This window comes from Mustela lutreola, chromosome 1, assembly GCF_030435805.1.
Source record: "Mustela lutreola isolate mMusLut2 chromosome 1, mMusLut2.pri, whole genome shotgun sequence".
NCBI lineage: Eukaryota > Metazoa > Chordata > Mammalia > Carnivora > Mustelidae > Mustela > Mustela lutreola.
Window position 1 is genome coordinate 207,644,000 of NC_081290.1, and position 22,481 is coordinate 207,666,480.

General features: G+C 32.2%; 1 protein-coding gene across 1 annotated transcript in view; it reads right to left on the minus strand.

Annotated features, from left to right (window-relative positions):
- Nucleotides 1-22,481, minus strand: part of CNTN5 (contactin 5) — a 1,361,366-nt gene that overhangs the window by 784,944 nt on the left and 553,941 nt on the right. The window contains exon 3 of the mRNA XM_059185809.1: nucleotides 6,211-6,335. Within this exon, the coding sequence (XP_059041792.1) occupies nucleotides 6,211-6,265 (55 nt within the window). The 5' untranslated portion in view covers nucleotides 6,266-6,335. The remainder of the gene's footprint in view (nucleotides 1-6,210; nucleotides 6,336-22,481) is intronic.

A 22,481-nucleotide genomic window follows, 5' to 3' on the forward strand; every position in this document is an offset into this window, starting at 1 on the left:
ATTGATTAAATTGTCTTTTGATTAATTACATGTCTAATACAACCAGTGCACAGCTGATAAGAGTCAACCTTGTATGCTTTTTTTTTTTTTTTTTTTTGCACTGAGGTAACCTTTATTATCATCATGGCTTCCTGGGGGACAAATACAGTGTGTACATATATAATTTCAAAATGATCACAGAGGAGCCACATTATCCATTTCTCTTTTTCAACTGCAGTAGACCAGTCAGACTTAATATTATCAAGCACTTGTTTTCGGTAACACTTCTCTTTTCATTTCCTTTTAAAGTTGTTAGGAAACTCTACTTGTCAGTGGCAAAGTTCTGAGCTATTACCTCACTGCCACCAAGAAGGAGAGTATTTGCATAAGCTTATCCATGACAGACATTCTCTATTCAATAGTATATCATCTTCTTGGCAACAGGAACAATAAAATGTCCAATAAAATGAATTTAACTCAATGAAGAAGAATGAGGTGAAAGTGTTGAGAAAAATGCGTGGTTTTGGGTTGTTTTCAAGGAATACGGCTTACATCAGAAGCATCTGAAACTAATTCAGGAAAAATGAACTACAGGTAATTATATCAGAAGAAAGTCAGTGTAACTTTGAGAACTGAATTTCTTCTCTTGTCTCCCCTCTCTGTTGTCTGGTACGTTGAAGTCATTGATATAGGAGGCAGCCTTCTCATTATTCTTCCACTAGTTACCATCTATGTGTCATTGGGTATGTGATAGAACCTCCCTGAGCCTCATTCCTATTGAGAACAAATAATATTTCACTTGCCAAATATAAGGAATCAGGCACATGATCTCCAAATTATTTTTAACTCTAATTTTTTTTTAATTTAGTGAAAGATTTTTTCAATATAGTCACACTATTACTATATCTAGTTTAAATAAATCTAATTAAATATTTTTTTTAAGTCTATAACTTTGATAGAAATGCATAAGCAGATTTAGGATGTTGAAAGCAATACGCTAGTACTGGGGACTGAAAAAAAAAAGAATGCTTTTTCAAAATCCTTCAACCAAATGATCTTCAACCACATGATAATGTGGATAATAATAACTACATTGTAGCTTATTTAATAATGAATAATTAATATTTGTATTTGACATATTTCACATTCACTATCTCTCTTAAGCTCAGTATCCCATCATGCCGTTTTATTATATTTCACAAAAAAACATACTGTTAATGATTATTATTATGATGCATATTTCTAAGTGTTAAATATTTTAGAAGAAATTAGAATAATTACTAGCCACATTCCCAAAGGGATATGATGATTAAAAAAACCTATTAGATAGGATATTCTGTAAAACAGAGCAGAACAATTTAAACCCTTTAATTTTTGTTGTTGTGTTTGTTTAAACATGGAGATTAAATGAAAAGCAATTTAAAGAACCAAGGAATGTCAGTAAAGTTGTTTATAAATTCAAAGAAGGTAAATCCTGTATCATATTGCTTCCTCCCAATTGCTTCCTCTATACACATTTGAAGGATAATAAATCTTTGAAGAATCATTTTTAAAGAAAACAACATGGATTTTAACACAGTAGAGGTTGAAATGTTGATAATTTTTGTAGCTATGTATAGAACTAGGCTATGCTAATTATGATTTCTCCCCCAATTTCATACATTCTATGCTGAAAAGCTTTGATTTTATTCAAGTGAATTTATCTTATACTAATAAAAAATTTATTGATTTTTAAAGATTTTAAGCTCAGCTAATGAAGTTAGACCACAGTGTTCTCACTGTCATTGTATCTGAAATATTGATAAAAAGAAATCTTATATCTTCTTTGTTGTTAACTAAAACAGGATTATTATTTCCATATAAAATATTCATAGATATAAAACATTATGTGGTAGAGCTTGAAAATGGGCATGTCTTACTGCTCTATATACACTTTATTTAGACCACTTTGCTGAGGAATGGTTGATACACAAAAAACTACATATTTAATGTATATAACTTGATAAGTTTGGAATAAGAATACATCTGTTAAACCATCACCATAATCTATGCCATAAACATCTCCATCATCTTCAAAAGTTTTGCCTGCCCTTTTAATTTATTATTTTCCTTTTCTTTTCTTTTCCTTTACAGTAAGTACACTTAAAATGAGATTTACACTCTTGGAAAATTTTTAAGTATGCCACTTCTATAAAGAACCTATAAAGAATCTAAAATAGTCAAACTTATAGAAGCAGAAAGTAGAATGGTGGGTGCCAAGGAGCTAGAAAGAGGGGGAAACAAGAAGGTATTATTCAAAGGGTACAAAGTTTTAACTATGAAAAATGCATAAATCCTAGAGATCGACTGTGTAGCGCAATGCCTAATAATACTATATTCAATATCTTTACAGGGTGCTTCTGCAAACTACTCTCTTCAAAAGGTGGAATCTATTTTTTTACTCTTTGCATCCTGTTTTGGCCTATGTGATTTGTTGTAGTCAATGCGACAATAACAAACATGGCACAAAGGCTTGAAAAGTGCTTGCAAGTTGGATTTTGTCCCTACTTTTGCTTCACTTATCTGAGCAACTGTGTGAAAGAGCCTGGGCTAGAGTACTGGAAAATCAGAGACATGATCAAGCCATCCCCATTGCCTTTGCTAGTGGAGTCAATAACCAGTAGTGGGAGGCTAAATACATTATCCAATCCTACTCTTTCAAATGTCATGGGGACTGGAGAGATCAGCTAAACCTGACCAAGCCAGAAGAACCATCAACCTGACACTCAGGATTGTAAGAAATAATGTTTGTGGTGTGTGTGTGTGTGTGTGTGTGTGTGTGTATACGCATGTACACACACATGTGCTTGTGTATGCACTCCTATGCACTACTAAATCTGAGGATGGTTGATTACACAGAAAAAACTAACTAGTGAAATATACAATCAACATGTATATTATGTCTTCTGTGGACTGAATTTCTGTAAATAGTAGTTCCTCTAGGCTTAAAACATCCATAAATGTACAGACACACAGACTTGAATTTCTATCTTTTTGAAGTTATCTGCCATTCTTTCAATTGTTTGGTTCACCTTCAGAAAATAAAATTTACAATATCTAATTTTCCTCCTCTACTAACCATTTCACAACTCACTGTCATAAGATTGATGTTTCCTACTACTTCTTAAATAAAGTACATATTTTATGTAGATTCTCTGTTTATGTACAATGTTCTTTTTCTATTAAAGGATTCTATTGCAGAGTCACATATTACATTTAGCTTTTGTGTCATCTTAGATTCCTTTTTCTTTGACACTTTCTCCTATATTCCTAGTTTTTGATGACCTTCAAATTTTTGAAGAGTACTGGCCAAGTATTTCATAGAATGTCTCTCCTTTGGGATTTAACTGACATTTTTCTCATATTAGACTGGGGACACAGGTCTTAATGAGGAAAATCACAGAAGTAAGGTGCCATTCTTATCACACCACATCAAGGGTAAATGCCATCTTTGCTGATGTTGACTTTGATCATCACTGAGTTGAAAAAGTTATCAGTTTCTTTCTCTGGAAAGTTACTTTTTTATCCTTTTCCATTCTGTATTGTTTGGAAACAAGTTTCTGTGGAGCCCACATTTAAAGGATGGGGAAGTTACATTCCACTTCCCTGAGAAAAAAGTATTTTCATAAATTATTTGAAATTCATCTACAAGGGAAATTAGTCTATTCTTTTGTTTTATTTATTTATTTGCTTATCATATCAATATGGACTTATGGGGAATTATTTTATTCTTTTGGCTTTAACTCATATTTCTTTATTTTCTTGCTCAAATTTTTTCCAGTTTGGGCTATTGGGAACTTTTTCAGTTGGTTTCTGTGTCCCTTTGACATACTTGCTTCATTGTGTTTGTTTTTTGTGTGTTGCTTTGTTTGTTTTAGCATCTCTTTACTCTTTGTTATTATAAGATACCCTAGGCTTGTCAAGTATACTTCCTGCCCCAGTCCTAGAGTTAGTTCTTCTTCAAATAGCCCTGATCCCTTCAATTGGAGAATAGTATTAGAAACCAAGATCTTAGCACTTTATGTACTGATTTCTACTATAATACCTTGCTCATAGGCCATCTTAAATGACAGAACATGATATATGTGTGTATACCTAGCCACATACATATACATTTCTATACTTTTTATATGTAACCATCTGCATCTACATTAAGCTAAACGTAAGTTCATAATGAAGTCTTTAATGCTAATCCATTACCACATGGATCAATCTATCCTTCTCTTGCTCATCTGTAACCTCCCATTCTAACAGTGAGAAAATTGGCTCCATTCACCACCACTGCCCTAATTGTTCAATTTCATGTATAGTGGGATTAGAGTTGCTAATGATAATATTACTAACTAGAGCATATTACCTAAGTACAAGGTTTTTGGTGTGTGTGTGTGCGTGTGTGTTTTCTTGCTTTTAGTTTTGAAGATTCATTTCCATAGTTACTAAAGTCATTACCCTTGTCTCCCACTGCCTTAAATGAAGTTTCTTCATACATTTGTAATATAGTTAGATTGTTTGTCACATTCTGCCTTTTAATCTGGGATCCATTAATCTCCTAAATTATTATTGTTTTTAATTTGTATACAATGATGTTTACTTTGTGCTATAAAGTTCTATTAGTTTTGATAAATGTGTAATGGCATGCATTCACCATTACAATATCATAGAGAGTGTTTTTATCACCCTAAAAAATACTTTATCTTCACTCACACATTTAATCATCCCCTTTTCCCAACCTCTGGTAATCAGTAATCTGTACTGTTTCTATAGTTTTTTCCTTACCAAAATGTCATATAAATAGAATCATGCAATATATAGTCTTTTCAGACAAGCTTCTTTCAATTAGCAATATGTATATAAGATTTATCCAGGTGTATGTATGGTTTGATTATTTATTTTTATCACTGAATAGTATTAAACTATATAAAATTTAGAAGGGCATTGAGACAGTAAAAGAGAAAGAAACAATCACTGGGGGAGATGCTACTACTATACAGAAAGAAAAACAGATAAAATATTTGAAGAGTCTTTACTTCTTTTTAAAGTAACCAAAATATTGATGGACCATGGTTTTCGTTTAACTTTTAATGCCTCTTGCTCTTGTTTTCTTGCTTTTTCATGTTTTCACAGATGTGTCTATCAACATTTTTAGAAGTTTCATCTTACCTTTCCAGTATCTTCTTAAACCTGTTTTTTCCACATTAGCAGTTATACTCAATACATAAAAATAGTAATAAATTAAGGATTTTTTTGTTGTTTTTGCAGTTAGTTACTAACATTTCAACAAAAAAGAAGTTTTGCTATATCTTCTGAAAGCATTCAAATACATGTAAATATGTTAGCTGTTACATTTAAACATATAGTGTGCATTTATAACTGCAATAATAAATTATCTAAGTTGAGGATTACCTCTTTGCTTTTAAAGAAGATCCATCCATCATAAATAGCTGAAGTTACAGTAATAGCACTTAATAAAACAACATAGTTATTGAGTTAAATCAAATCAAGCTATAAAAAATGTTACAAGTGTAAACATTTAAATTATTATTACAATTTAATTTCTAGACATTCTTAAATTAAAACAAAAACTTGTGGCATATTAATTTTTAGTATTATGATAGTATTACTCCAAAGAAGATAAACTACTTTTGCAGAGTAAAAGATAACATTTTAGATCCGAGATGTAGAACAATAAGATTGATCGAAGCAAAGTTAGAGAAGCTGAGACAACAAGACAAATTCATTGTGTTGGAAATGCCTTTAAATGATTGTGTGTGTGAGTATAATTAATCCGGCATAATTCTGTCTTTATATGATAAAATTTCGCATTGTAGTGAGACATTTTTATAATTATTTGAGCTAAATGATAAATATATTACCAAATCTTCTAAAGGTTAATAATGGTTTACATTGTAAATGAAAGTCAGTGAGGTGGGATGGATACTCATTTTATTAACATTCATATAGTGTTTTCCTAGGTACCTTAGTATATTGAATTGTATATGACTTTTTGCTTTTAACAAAGTTTAAGAATTGTTTTCTTTCTTTTGTTGAAAAGTGTGACTTCTGATATAAATTTAAATGAACATATTTCATTTAAAGGATATTTTGTAATGAAGATATTTTGTAATGAAGGATATTTTGTAATGAAGATTTTAATATATTTTTGTTATTTCATATGTACATCAAAATTCTTACCTGAAAGACACCCAGCTACTGACAGAAGCAGAATTAGTTTCCAAGAGGAAGCCATCCTTGGTTACTAGGATATCTTGTGTCTCAGTGTGTTTAGCAGCTCTGATGTTTCTTCTTTAAAGAATGCCCTGTGGGCATAAATAACATTTCAAAAACTGAGAAAACAAAAAAAGTAGACAAACACAGACCAACTCAAAATTATCACACTAAAATAATAAATACATTTTATTGCAAAGGTCAGATTAATGTATACTTGGATATTGACAACATTGAAATAATTCCATTAAAATTAATCCAATGCATGACACAAAAACTTCAGAGAAGTGATAAACTTTCTTTAACACATTTATTTATATTAAGTACTCCTTTACATAAAATAAAAACATCAGGTTTTAATGAGGATGATTTTTCCTCACAGGGAAATAGCCATATGTATTACATTAGACAACTTATTGGACTAGAAAAATAGGATAGAAAAACCAGTTATATTAATATATACTCCTCTGGTCTAGAACATAACTAATGATCAGTTAGCCAAGTGATTTTACACATTGTGCTGTAGCTCATCTAAACCTCCACAGGAAATTTCCTCACTTAATTATTAATGTGAACTGCATTTGTTTATAACTCCTGTGATTATCTGCACTGTGTCTTATTTCCCTACTCTGATATTTCCCTCAGCATTCTTTGCTAGCCAGAATCTAAAGGAAATACTCTTTGTGAATATTTAAACATTTTGTCTAATTGCGTTTTTATAACAATGATGAGTCTAGCCCATTAGTTTTGCTAAGTTCCATTATTTGTCCTGAAAGATATGATAAACATAAAAAATATAAATTTTGGAATGGAATTTCCTACAAGAATTTGACAAATGTGCATTCAAAATTCCTATAATAGACAAATAACTTCTGAGCTTTCAGGTGTCACTTAGTAATCAAATTGGGAAATTATTGTACAGTGTGTTAATAATTTTAAAATAACAATTGTTTCTTGGCAACTGTTTCCTTCTTATGGACTTAGAAATTCAGATTACGGGGCACCTGGGTGGCTCAGCGGGTTAAAGCCTATGCCTTTGGCTCAGGTCATGATCTCAGGGTCCTGGGATTGAGCCCCTCATCAGGCTCTCTGCTCAGCAAGGACCTGCTTCCATCTCTCTCTCTCAGCCTGCCTTTCTGCCTACTTGTGATCTGTCTGTCAAATAAATAAAATAAAAGAAAAGAAAAGAAAAGAAAAGAAAAGAAAAGAAAAGAAGTTCAGGTTATCTCTGTATTTTAGAAAAAAATCTTAAATATATAGGCAAGCACCCCCCCAATTTGATATAATCTTGCCCAAACAGGGACCTCTATTAGTGAATCTTCCACCTAATAATGTTACTCTTATTTCATTTATATTTTTAAATCTAAACATTGGTAATCTATATGAATCATATGATTAGAAATCACAAGTGAACAAGAAAGTTAATAACAGCTAATAATGATTGATTTATAGTCATCTACTTCCAAAAAAAAAAAGACTCTTCATTCATTCTTTTAAATAAATATCAGAAACAAAAACTATTTAAAGCACAAAAAATCTTATTAATTTTTACAATTTAAAACATTTTTATATTTATATACTGTTTATTTTACTAGAAATGAAAAGAAGAAAATTAGCACTTCACACATAAACATTAGAGAGATTTAAAGTTGCTAGAACCACAATTATGATTCATGAGAACTTCACACTTGAATTAGTGAATTTTTCAACCCATTTTGAAATGGAGTTCTCTCAGATTGTGAAATCTGAGATATTACTCTAGTTTTGCTTCACTTGTTTTGATGAGCTTCTGCTCAGTCTATGTCCCCCAAACTGGTATTTTCTTTCTCTATTTGCAATGTTCTCTGTTGTGTTAGCCATTCTTCATCAACAAATGCAAGTTTTCAGAGCATTTACATGCTATATATTGGGAATGTCAGAGAAAATGCACACACGTGCACACACACACACGCGCACATATATGGAGAAGTTAATCACAGAGTATGAGCCAAGAAGGGGGATACTGTAAATATACTACTAATATAGAGCTATTAAAAGGGAGAATTTATTCATAAAACTGGAAGAAGTTGGGGATAAAACAGAGGATTCTTCAGTAAAATTTCAGGACACTGATCTTAGACAAATGTTTTACTGTTGAATGGGACAATGCAGGGAGATTCAAAATGAGCATATGAATAAATAAATCAATATTAAAGAGTGATCCATACCATGATAGAATTAAGCCAGAGTAAAGAAACAGTGAGATGATAGATGAAGCTACTTTAGCAGGGGTTCAGAGAAGCAATTTCTGATAAGAAGATATTTGAGTATTCCTTTTATCAACATGCTATTATGGAATAATCCTTATGTATATAACTCAGACACTTTTTTTTTTCAATTCTTAAAAAAAAAATACTACGCTGAATTTTATTACTAAAAGAAACAAAATAATCTCTTCAAACAGCCTGTGTGTGTGGGGGGGGGGTTCATTCCCCAGCATTCTTGGTTGTTGCTTAATGGGGCTAAAACAAACAAACAAACAAAAAATCATAGATCTTTAAAAGCCATTCTCTTAAGACATCTAAAGCCTTTTTTCTTTTTTTTTTTTTTTGCTTTCTTTTTTTATTATCTCTATTTTTATTTTCCTCAAGTAAAAAGTAAAAGAAATTATCTTTGGGTTCTGAAATATGTAAACTTTTTTTAATAATAAGCAAACAAACAAAGAAGTCCCAACAGCATCATTAAGTTACTAAGAAACGTTTTTTTTCTTTTCTTTATTGTTTTAGTTACACTATAGTTAACATGTAGTGTTATATTAGCATCAGGTGTACATTATTCAGTGCTCATCATGATAAGTGTACTCTTTAATACCCATCACCTATTTCACCTACCCAAACCATCAGTTTGTGTTTTATAATTAAAAGTCTGTTTACTGGTTTCTCTCTCTTTTTCTTTTTTCCCCCTTTGTTTATTTGTTACTTAAATTCCACATATAAGTGAAATCATATAGTATTTGTCTTTCACTGACTTATTTTGCTTAGCACTATACTCTCTAACTCCATCTGTGTTGTTGAAAATGGAAAAATGTCATTCTTTTTTATAACTGACTAATACCCCATTTTATATACCACTTCTTCTTTATCCATTATTTATAAATACTAGGGCTGCTTCCATTATTTGGCTATAGTAAATAGTGTTGTGATAAACATGGCAGTACATATATATTTTGAATTAGTGGTTCATATTCTTTGGGTCAATGCCCAATACTGTGGTTACTGGATTATATGGTAGTTTAGTTCTATTCTTAATTTTTTGAGGAAACTGCATATTGTTTTCCATAGTAGCTGCACCAGTATGCATACCCACCAATAGCAAAAGAAGGTTCTTTTTACCCACATCCTTGCCAAGACTTGCTTTCTTATGTTGTTGATTTTAGCCATTCTGACAGGTGTGAGGTGATATGTCATTGTAGTTTTGATTTGGATCTCTTTGATGATGAGTGTTGCTGAGTATCTTTTCATGTGTCATCTGTATGACCCACAGATATCTTCTTTGGAGAAATATCCATTTATGTCTTCTGGCCATTTTTAAGATTTTTTTATTTATTATTTTTAATTTTTATTTATTTTGTTATTTATTTACTTGAGAGAGAGAGACTGGGAAGAGAGCACAAGCAGAGGAAGTGGCAGGCAGAGGGGAAGAGAAAAGCAGGCTCCCCACTAGCAGGGAGCCCCACGTGGAACTCAGTCAAAGGACTCTAGGATCATGACCTGGGTCAAAGGTAGATACTTAACTCACTGAGCCATCCAGGTGCTTCATTCTGCCTGTTTTTAATTATATTATTTGTTCTTTGGGATGTAAAGTTGTATAAGTTCTTTATATATTTTAGATACTAACTATCAACTATATCATTTGCAAATATTTTTTTTTCATTCTATAGGTGATCTTTTAGTTTTGTTGATGAAATATGTTAACTTTTTTATATGCATCTCTTGAAAAAAACAATTATTCCCATGACTTTAATAAAATTCTTGTATCAAATAATAAAATAATGTATTTATGCAGACATAGAGTATATTAAGTTCTTCCTACATGCCAGGTTAAATTATAATCAGCTGATAAATTTTACTAAAGAACAACAGGATATATATTTAGAAAAATCTTAATGGAGACTGGTAGCTGTACAAAAACTGTTGTTCATCAGAAGATTGAAAAGCCAGAAATACTAAAGGGGAAACTACTAATCAGATACAAATTTTAAAGCCTCACATTTTAAAAGAGCTTATTTCAATGTTTAGAATATTATCACTGTTAGTGATAGTGATAATTAGTGATAGTCACTATTAAAGAAAAATGTATGAAATAACATCTTACTTTTCAGATATTTACCTGAATTACTGTAAACATTTGCAAGTAAAGGAAAATAAGTAGCTAGTGTATTTCAGATCTTCTAGCTATCTACACTCCTTTTCCACAACACTGGCTTTCTGGCTGTTCTTCAAATAAGCCAAGCACTCATTGTTTCCTTTGCCTGGACCCCTCCACCATCAGTTCTTCCCAGACTGGGTAACTTCAGATAATTAGACTCTGTTCCTTGGGCTCTTCTTGATGCTTCTTAAACAGGAAGTCCCTCCCAAAGATACTTCCTGTCAGCCCTGTCACTGGTTTTCCATACATTACCCTGCCTTATTTTTCTTCTTATAAATTATCAATGCTTGAGGTTCTACTATTTATTTGTTTTCTTTTAAATTTTCTTTTTCTCCTACTGGGATGTGATGTCCATGAAATCAAGAATTTTTTTTTTTTTTTTTTTTTTTAAAGATGTTTTATTTATTTGACAGAGAGAGAGAAATCACAAGCAGGCAGAGAGGCAGGCAGAGAGAGAAAGAGAGGAGGAAGCAGGCTCCCTGCTGAGCAGAGAGCCCGATGCGGGACTCGATCCCAGGACCCTGAGATCATGACCTGAGCCGAAGGCAGCGGCTTAACCACTGAGCCACCCAGGCGCCCAAGAATTTTTGTTTTTGTCATCTTTGTAGACTCAGCATCTAGAACAGAGCATGCTTGGTTTTAGTAGCTATACAATTATTATTTTTTAATAATAATTACTGGATAAACTGGAATCTCTCGTAAATAAATTATTTGACACAAAGTAACATAAGCAGCACCGTTTTAAAAATTCTATGTGCTATGCATTATGTTATGCACTCTACCTATACACCTCTATAAATTACTTTGACACCTTTTATTGATGAAGATCACACAGCTAGTCAAAGAAAAGTGGGGTTAAGAATAATCTTGATCTTTAAGCCACCTTATTTCTTACAAAACTTCATAGCAATATCTACAAAAGTTTCTAGAAGCCCTCCTATCTGACATAACTGAAACTGGTACTGAGTTAATTTAAAATGGTAATTTAAAAAAATCATACAGACATAGCTTAAATGCTATAATTTAACTAATCTGACTTAACTCTTTTTTGTCAGTTGTATTATATAGGAATGAATTTTTTTCTGAGTATCAATATTCTGATGGAAAAATGCTATCTTTTACCTCAAATCATGAGTTATTACTACATAAATCCTTCCTATAATACATCATATACAAGTTTTAATTTCTTCAAACATTATATGTTAATTAGTTGAATTTAATTAAGAAATAAATCAATCTTAAACCATGAGACTAGATGGAAAGAAAAAAGAAAATTTCAATTTGAAAAATTCATGTCAATATACATGATATACACAGGAAAACAAATCACTATAAGTGATAGTCAACAGTGAGAATAAAAGTCAGAATCAGACTTGTGAAGACTAGATGTTTGACATTTCAAACACAGATTAAAAAAATAAATATATATGATTTGTTTTTAAACATAAAGGAATTGGCATTATGGAAAAGAAGAAACAAAGATAAGGAAATTGTCTAGAATGCAGCCCCAAGAGGCAAATGAATGGAAAACATGATAGGAAGGTAAATGAATTGAGGATATAGTAGGAATATCTCATGCCTAATCAGATTTTCAGAAAAGGAAGAGAATAGGATGAAGGAATATGTGAAAAGAGAGATAGTTACTAACAGTTTCCATAACTGATTTACCAATTTTAACAATCAGAATGACCAGAAAAAAAAAAAAAAAAAAAAAACAGTAAAATTAAATGGAAATGCTGACCACCAAAGACAAAAGATAGCCAGAGACAAAAAGAGGCATTAATTGTGAAAATAGGAATAGCAAATTCTCTGTTGACTTAATAACAATAAAGGGATCCAAAAAGATTAGAATAACATGCTGGTTAGAAATAATTGTCAATATACAGTTCCAAACCTAGTGAGGTTTCTTTAAGGGACAAGAGTTAAATAAAGCTCTTTTCACTTACTCGAGATGCCAATTATATCTTAAAAATCTGGGAAAAATAACCTGAATTTGCCAAAAATAAATCCTTATTGAGAATAATACTTAAAAATGATATTTGTAAGATAGAAGGACAAAAGTAATTGCAGAGGTAATCTCTGAAATTAATAAAGGGAACATAACAGAAGCTAAATTGTAATGTTTTAAATATACCAGGCACTATTGCTTTGGAAACTCATTAACACATAGAACTCTATGAACTAAAACTATTATTCTCATGTTAAGGTGGGAAATGTGAAGTATAGAGAGATTAAGTAAATTTTTGAAGATTGCACAGCCATTGAGTAAATTTGAGATTCATATATAGACAGTCTGGGTGCAGAGACCATGACTTCAAACAACACACTATACTATCTGAAAAAATAACAATAAAAAATATGGTATGAGGGCAAATTTAAGAAAAAACTGCCTTAATGGGTCTTAGTAATGATTTTTTGTATATAATACCTAAAGTACAAATAACAAAATGGGGGGGGGGGAGCAAGTGAAAGTACTTCAAACTAAAAATTTCTGCACAACAAAAGAAACCATCAACAAAGTGAAAAGAAAACCTACAAAATGGGAAAAAATATTTGCAAACCATATATCTGAGAAGTGGTTAATATCCAAACATGACTCACACAACTCAATAACCAAAAAACAAGTAACCCAGTTAAAAAATAGACAAAGGACCTGAACAGTCATTTTTCAAAGGATATATACGAAAAACCAACATGTACCTGAAAAGATGGTTAGCGTTACTTGTTTATTAAGGAAGTGCATATTAAAATTACAATAAGATATCATCTTATTGTAATTTACATATTTCATGTATATTTTCATTCATACAAATTCTGATATGTATGTAAAGAAAAGGGAAACTTCATGCACCATTGGTGGGATTGTATATTGGCATAGCCACTGTGAAAAATAGTGTGTACTTTCAAAAAATTAAAAATATAACTATCATATGAGGCAGAAATTTCACTTCTAGAAATTTATGCAATAGAAATAGTAATAGAAATAGTAAATTTATGCAATAGTAATACTAACTCCAAAGGAAAAATATTTGCACCCTCATACTCATATCAGCATTATTTACAATTGGCAAGACATATAAATAACCTGTGTTTATAAATGGAAAAATAGAAGGAAATGTGATATATGTACACAATGAAATACTGTTCAGCCATAAAAATGAGGAAATCTTACAACATTGATGGAACTTGAAGGCAGTATGCTGACTGAACTAAGTCAGAAAAAATTAAAAAAACTACTACCGTACAATTTCATATATGGAATCTAAAAAAAGAAAAGAACAAACAAAAGAGCAAACCACAAACTAAAAGAAACTCATAAAAAAAAAAAAAAAAAAAGAGCGAGAGAGAGAGAGAGAGATCAGACTTGTTACCAGAACCAGAGGGTGGGGGAAGGAGAAATTGGAGGAAGATTGTCAAAGGTACAAACTTTTAGTTATAAAATAAGTAAGTAGTAGGGATATAATGTACCCTATGGTGACCACAGTTTACACTGCTCTATGGTACATAGGAAAGTTAAAAGTTAATACTAGAGTACTCTTCACAGGAAAATTGTGGGGGTTTTCTTCTTCTTCTTCTTCTTCTTTTTTTTCTTTTTAGTTGCACCTATTGTGCTAATCATTTCACAATATATGAAAATCAAGCCATTTTGCTATAACATAAATGTATACACTAGGCTATGTCAATTATTTCTCCATAAAACTGGAAGAAAAAATTGGAAATAAAAAGAAAACATTGTATTAATAAAACAACAATAACCCATGTCTTGCAGGGTAAAAAGTAAAGCTTATATAAAATTAAAATACAGTTCATATATATTCAGAAATAAAAAGATATTAAATTTAGATTTTTATAGGGCGCCTGGGTGGCTCAGTGGGTTAAAGCCTCTGCCTTCTACTCAGGTCGTGATGTCAGGGTTCTGGGATCGAGCCCCGTGTTGGGCTCTCTGCTTGGTGGGGAGCCTGCTTCCTCCTCTCTACCTGCCTCTCTGCCTACTTGTGATCTCCGTTTGTCAAGTAAATAAATAAAATCTTTTAAACAAATTTAGATTTTTATAAAGTATCTATGTTTTCCTAGGTTAACTGATGAACAAATAGAAATTTGTCAGTAAACAAATCTGTATTCATCATAAATATTTATTACCTCCCTCTTTTTGGTAATGAAAAGAAATATATTTAAAACTCTTTTACACAGAATATAACACATAAACAACTTCCTACATGTCCTTTAAAGCAGAAACCTAAATTTTTTTAGTCTAACTTAAGAGGCTGTCAAGATTTTGATTCAAACTATGCATATTGTCAATCTACTATCCCACCCCAAACATTTTGAAGGACAGCTACTCGAAATACCATTTGCAAACCTATTTCTTGCTCTGTGTCTTCCAGGAAATGCTCACATTCACACCCCTCAACAGAAAATTCCTTATTTCAAAATATCTGGTTGTGAAAGAAATAAAAAGTTACTAAATTGCCTGATTAAGAGCAAGTGCAAAATTTTAATTGGAGAATGAATGTGGAGTAGTTAGGCTGCAAGAACACCAATGCATGGCAGCAAGCTAATCCCCAGGAGGGATAAGGAGGGAATCTAGGCTGTAAATTACAAAGAGTTAGATGTTAAAGGACAAATAGGCCTAAAAAGAAGCTTAAATTTTATTATATACATCATAGTAAACAAATGAATTATTCCTACCATGTAACTCAAATTATGAAGTTCTGTTATTTTCCAGTAATGTGTAATTTTCCCATGTAAAGTATACAGAAACACACAGCTATCCATTTTTGCAGATCAGACATACATGAAAAAGGGACAGGCTTGCCTAACACCTCACATAATTGAAAGTCAACATCAGGATTAGCTTTCCTGCCTGTTGATTCCTGGTGTAGAGGGCTAAATAAAATCTGCAAGTTGCATCATCCATTTTCTACTAATGAGAAAACATTCTAAATTCAGAGATGGAGAATTAAAGAGAATATATTTTTACATGTTTTAGGAGAGATTCTTCTGAAAGAGAGAAATGATTGTTATTAGAAGCTTGGCTTTTTGCAAAGAGAGGATCTCAGTGAAGTACAAAATGCATAAATAATGAAAAAGGAGATCTGGGTTATTGCATTCTGGAAAACAAACCAATGAGAGCATGTGTCCAGGGTTCCACATGAGCAAGTAAATTAACTAAATTCTATGTAAAAAAAAGTTTTAAATGTATAATTTCAGGTGTATATATTTCTCATATACGAGTGAGAGGTGATAAAGATTTAAGATGAGTATAAATTTGTTTTCTGGTGAATTATAGTTAGTGTCTGAGAGGGAGTTCTGACAGCTTGATAGGTAGAATAATATAAGAAAACACTTAGGGAAACCAAAAGATCTTGAGTTTCAAAGATTTCCTTTGTATAAAAACAATGTGATATTAATAAAATTTTAGACTCATGGATTATAGCAAGAAAGATGGAACCTGTATTAATCCTGATATTTAATTTTCTCTTAGGTCATTCAAATATGGAGATAAGAGGCCCTTAAGTTTTTAATTTTGATTCCAGGGTAGTCAACATGGAGTATCATATTAGTTTCAGTTGTACAATGTAGTGATTCAACAATTCTATATATTACTCAGTGCTCATCATGATAAGTATATTTTTTAATCCCCATCACCTATTTTAGTCTTCCCCCCACCGACCTCTGGTAGTTAACAGTTTGTTCTTTATAGTTAGGAATTTGTTTCTTGGTTTATCTCTCTTTTTCCCCTTTGTTCCCTTGTTTTAAAGATTTTATTATTTATTTGACAGAAAGAGACACAGCGAGAGAGGGAACACAAGGAGTGGGAGTGGCAGAGGGAGAAGCAGACTCCCTGCCAAACAGGGAGCCAGATGCGGGGCTCAATCCTAGAACCCCAGGATCATGACCTGAGCCGAAGGCAGACGCTTAATGACTGAGCTACCTAGGCGCCCCTGTTTCTTAAGCTCCACATATGGGAGAAATTATATGGTTCTTGTCTTTCAGCGTTATACTCTCTAGATCCATCCGTGTTGTTGCAAATGGCAAGATCTCATTCCATTTTGATGGTTGAGTGATATTCCAATGTATATGTATGTGTATATATACACATATATATGTGTGTGCATATATATATGTATATGTATGTGTATAGGTATACAACATCTGCTTTATCCATTCATCTCAGGAGGAGCATTTGTGCTCTTTCATAATTTGGCTATAATAAATAATGATGCAACAAATACAGGAGCACATATATCCTTTCAAATCAGTGTTATGTATTTTAGGATAATTACCCAGTACTGTGCTTACTGGATCATGTGGTCGTTCTATTTTTAACTTTTGGAGGAACCTTTAAACTGTCTTCCATGGTGACTGCACCAGTTTGTATTCCCACCAACAGTGCAAGAGTATTTCTCTTTCTCCATATTCTCACCAACAATGTTGTTTCCTGGTTTTGATTTTAGCCATTCTGACAGGTATTGTAGTTTTGATCCGGATTTGTTTGATGATGATGACTGCTGTTGAGCATCTTTTCATGTGTCTGTTGACTATCTTTAGGTCTTCTTTGCAGAAATGTCTGTTCATGTCTTTTGCTCATTTTTTGCTGGATTATTTGTTTTTTCAGTGTTGCATCATGTAAGTTCTTTATATATTGCTTATCAGATATGTCATTTACAAATATCCTCTCCCACTCCATAGGTTGTTTATTAGTTTTTCTGATTTCTTCCTTCTCTGTGCAGAAGTGTCTTTTTTTTTTTTTTTTTTGATGAAGTCCAGTATTTTATTTTTGCTTTTATTTCCCTTGCCTCAGGAGACATATGCAGATAGATGTTGCTATAGCTGATGTCAGAGAAATTACTTCCTGTTCTCTTTTCAAGATTTTTATGTTTTCAGGTTTTACATTTAGGTCTTTAATTCATTTTTATTTTATTTTTGTGTGTAGTGTAAGAAAGTGGTCCAGTTTCATTCTTTTGCATGTAGCTTTCTCCCATTGTATATTCTGCCTCTTTCGTGGAATATTAATTAACCAAATTATTCTGGGTTTGTTTCTGGGTTTTCTATTCTGTTCCATTGATTGATGTGTCTATTTTTGTTTCAGTAACATAACTTTTCAATTACTACAGCTCTGTAGTATAACTTAAAATCTGCAATTGTGCTACTTTCAGTTACATTTTTCTTTTTCAACATTGTTTTGGCAACTCAGGGTCTTTTCTGATTCCATACAAATTTTAGGATTATTCATTCGAGTTCTGTGCAAAATGTTTTCAGCATTTTGATAAGGATTGCATTAAATCTGTAGCTTGCTTTGGGTGACATGGACATTTTAACAGGTTTTGTTATTCAAATCCAGGAGAATATAATATATTTCTATTTGTTTATGTCATCTTAAATTTCTTTCATCAGTATTTTGTAGTTTACAGAGTACAAGTCTTTCACTTCTTGGGTTAAGTTTATTCCTAGGTATTATATTATCTTTCAATTCAATTGTGAACCAGATTATTTTCTTAATTTCTCTTTTTTTGCTCCATTACCATCAATAGAAATGCAGTGGGTTTCTGTACATTGATTTTATGTCCCATTACTTTATTGAATTCACTTACCAGTTCTAGTAATTTCTTGGTGGAGTCTTTTGGGTCTTCTATTATATATAAATAAATAAATATATATATAACTATATACACACGCGTGCGCGCGCGCACTCACACACACACACATAGTATCATGTCTTCTGCAAATAGTAAAAGTTTTACTTCTTTTGGGGTGCCTGGGTGGCTCAGTGGGTTAATGCCTCTGCCTTTGGCTCAGGTCATGATTCCAGGGTCCTGGAATCAAACCCTGCATCAGGATCTCTGCTCAGCAGGGAGCCTGCTTCCTCCTCTCTTTCTGCCTACTTGTGATCTCTCTCTCTGTCAAATAAATAAATAAAAATTAAAAAAAAATTAAAAAGAAATAGTTATATGTTCACAGGTAGTTGCTATATATATATAAGGTACTGGGCAACTTTTACTTCACCTTTTCCAATGTTCACATCTTACATAGTTACAGAGTAGTGTGAAAACCATGAACTTGGTGTTGGTACAATCTAGAGTTTATTCAGTTTTCATCACTTTACGTGCTCTCATTTGTATGTTTGTGTATCTTTACTTGTGTGTGTAGTTCTATTCAATTTTATCACACACGTAACTTCATGTAACTACTACCCCAGTCAAGATGCAAAACTGGTCCATCCCCATAAAACTTCCTCATACTACCTTATATTGTCTCTTCCACTATGTTTCCAGAAGCATAATCCTCAGAAACCACTAATCTGTTTTCCATCTCTATAATTATATTATTTTTAAAATGTCACATAAATAGAATCATGGAGCGTGTAACCATTTGACATGACTTATCATTCAATATGCTTCCTTGGAGGTTCATCTTAGTTGCATGTATTTCTTTTCACTTTTGTGTTATAATCCATGGTTTGAATTTATCATAATCGGTTTAACTATTTACTCATTGAAAGACATTTGGGTCATCTCTAGTTTTTGAGTTTGTAGGTAATACTATGATAAACATTTTTTGTACAGGTTTTAAGTGGGTATATCTTTTTCATTTCTCTGAGATAAATGTGAATGAATAGAATTGTTTAGTGATCTGGTAAATGCATTTAGTTGTTGTTGTTTCTAACTACCAAAATAGCATTCTAGAATGGTTATACCATTTAAAAATACTTGTGAAAATGCTGAGCATTCCATTTTTATGCATCCTTACCAACTTTAGGTGTTATCATATTATTAATATTACTATGTTTAATTTTAGCCATTCTGATAGGTCTATAGTGATACCACTATGGTTTTAATTTTCAATTTCTTTAATGGGTAAAGATTTTGAAGATCTTTTTATATGCTTATTTTCCATCTGTGTATCCTCCTTTGTGAAATGTCCTTGTGTATGTTTCACTCATTTTATAATTAGTTTGTTTATAATTTTATTGTTTAGCTTTAAAAGTTTTTTATAAGTACTAGATACAGCACTTTTGTCGGGTGTATGGTGGGAATATTTCTCCTAGTCTGCAAACTTGCCTTTTCATCTTCTTAACAGGGCCTCCTACAGACAGAAACCACTTAAATGAAGTTTGATTGACCATTTTTCCCTTTTGTTCTGGGGCAGGGTATGTTGTGCTTTTAGTTTCATGTCTAAGGACTCTTCATCCAGTCCTAATTTCCAAAGTACACTCATTTGTTCCTGTACCAATCTTTTCAATGAGAAAAGATTATTCCTCATTAAACTAATTGCTTTAGCATATTCTCAAGAAAAACTGTTGGACATATTTCTGTGGGTCTATTTCTGTATTATACTTCTGTTCCCCTGATCTATGTTTCTTATTCTTTGGCCAATACCACACTATATTAATTACTGTAGCTATAATAAACTTTACTGTTGGGAGGAGTTATTATTCTCACTTTATTCTTTTTCATTTTCTTTTTTTTTTTCACTTTATTCTTTTTCAAAGTTGTTTTAGCTATTCTAGCTAAATAACTTTTGGAATAAGCTTGTCTATCTCTGCAAGAAAATCTGATGGGACTGTGATAGAAATTATCTGAAACCCATAGATCCATTTGGGGAGAGTTGACATTTTTACTATGTTGATCCTTCCTGTCAGTAATCATGGTATATCTCTTTTCTTTATGTTTTCTTTGGTTTCTACTTTCATGTTTTTCATCATATGACAAAATTTCCAGCATATAAATCTAACATTTCCTGCTAGATTTATAATTATTTCACTTTTTAACCACTGTAAATGGTCTTGTTTTTAATTTTGGTTTCTACATATTCATTTTTAGTATATAGTAATGTAAATAAGCCTATATATTAATCTTATATCCTGTGACCTTGATGAACTCACTCTTTAATTCTAGGAATTTTGGGAGGAGTACACTTTGGGGATTTGCTACAAACACAATCGTGTCATTTATGAATGGGACAGTTTGTTTATTTCCTTCCAATTCGTACTCCTTTTTTTCACTTTCTTATCGTTTTATTACAGTTGCTAGGATTTACAGTACCATGCTGAATAAGAAGAGTGAAAGCAAACATCCTTTCCTTATTCCTGAACTTAGTGGGAAAACTTTCAGTTTTTCACCAGTAAGAATGATGTTAGGGGCATCTGGGTGGCAAAGTGGGTTAAATCTCTGCATTTGGCTCGGATCATGATCCGAGGGTCCTGGAATTGAGTTCCGAATTGGGCTCTCTGCTCAGCAGGGAGCCTGCTTCCTCCTTGCTCTCTGTCTGCCTCTCTGCCTACTTGTGTTCTCTGTAAAATAAGTAAATAAAATCTTTAAAAAAGAATGATGTTAGATAATAGTTGCTTTTGTTATTAATACTCTTTATCAGTGAACATGAATTTTCCTCTATTCCTACAATGTTTAGAATTTTTACAATGAATGTATATTATATGTAGTCAAATTAATTGATATGATCACACAAGTTTTCTCCTTAGCTTGTTGATAAAGTGGTTTGCATTGTTTAAAGTGTTGAACCAACTTTGTATACCTGGAATCAATGTCACTTGGCCATATGTATAATTCTTTTTATAGATTGTTCTATTCAATTTGCTAATATTTAATTGAGAATTTTTACATTTTTAAAAAAATTTTTAATTATTATTTTTTTATTTGACAGATGGAGATCACAAGCAGACAGAGAGGCAGGCAGAGAGAGAGAGGGAAGCAGGCTCCCCGCTGAGCAGAGAGCCTGATGTGGGGCTTGATCCCAGGACCCTGGGATCATGACCTGAGCGGAAGGCAGTGGCTTTAACCAACTGAGCCACCCAGGTGCCCCGAGGATTTTTACATTTTTATGAGAGGCACTGGCTTAATTTTGTTTTGTTTGAATTTTTTATCCTTTGATTCTCTGTCAATGTAATACTAATCTCAAATAATAAGATGGGAAGGACTCCCTCATTTTCTGCTTTCTGTAAATGATTGTTCAAGATGAGTGTTGAGGGGCGCCTGGGTGGCTCAGTGGGTTAAGCCGCTGCCTTCGGCTCAGGTCATGATCTCAGGGTCCTGGGATCGAGTCCCGCATCGGGCTCTCTGCTCGGCAGGAAGCCTGCTTCCTTCCCTTCCTCTCTCTCTGCCTGCCTCTCTGCCTACTTGTGATCTCTCTCTGTCAAATAAATGAATAAAATCTTAAAAAAAAAGAAAAAAAAAAGATGAGTGTTGATTTGGCAAATGTTTGATAAAACCTCATGGTGAAACAATCTTGACCAGAAGATTTATTTGGGGAGATTTTTAATTACAAATTTGATTACTTTCCTTTAATTTTATTTTTTATCAGTGTTCCAAAATTCATTGTTTATGAACCACATTCAGTGCTCCATGCAATACGTGCCCTCCATAATACAAAAATTCAATTTCTTTAATAGTTGTAGCCCCAGTTCAGTTTTCAATTTCACATTGGTTGTGGTTTGTTTGGTAGTTTTTGGTGTTTGAGAAATTGGTACATTTTCTATTTGTCCAATTTACAAGTGTGAAATTGTTCATAGTATTCTATTATTAATCTTTTAATTGCTATTGGATCTGTTGAGATATCTCCTATTGTGTTCCTGATATTAGTGAATTGTGCCATTTCTTTTAATCTCAGTCTTACAAGAAGTGTGTCACTTTTTAAATTTAATTTTATTGTTTTACTTATTTATTTACTTATGCATTCATTCATTCATTCAGGAATCAATTATTTTTGTTGTATCAGTGCTTTTGTTTTCCTGTTTTCAGTTTTCTTAATTTAGCTCACTTTTATTCTTTCTTTCCTTTTGTTTGCTTTGTTTTATCTTCTCTTATTTTTCCTAG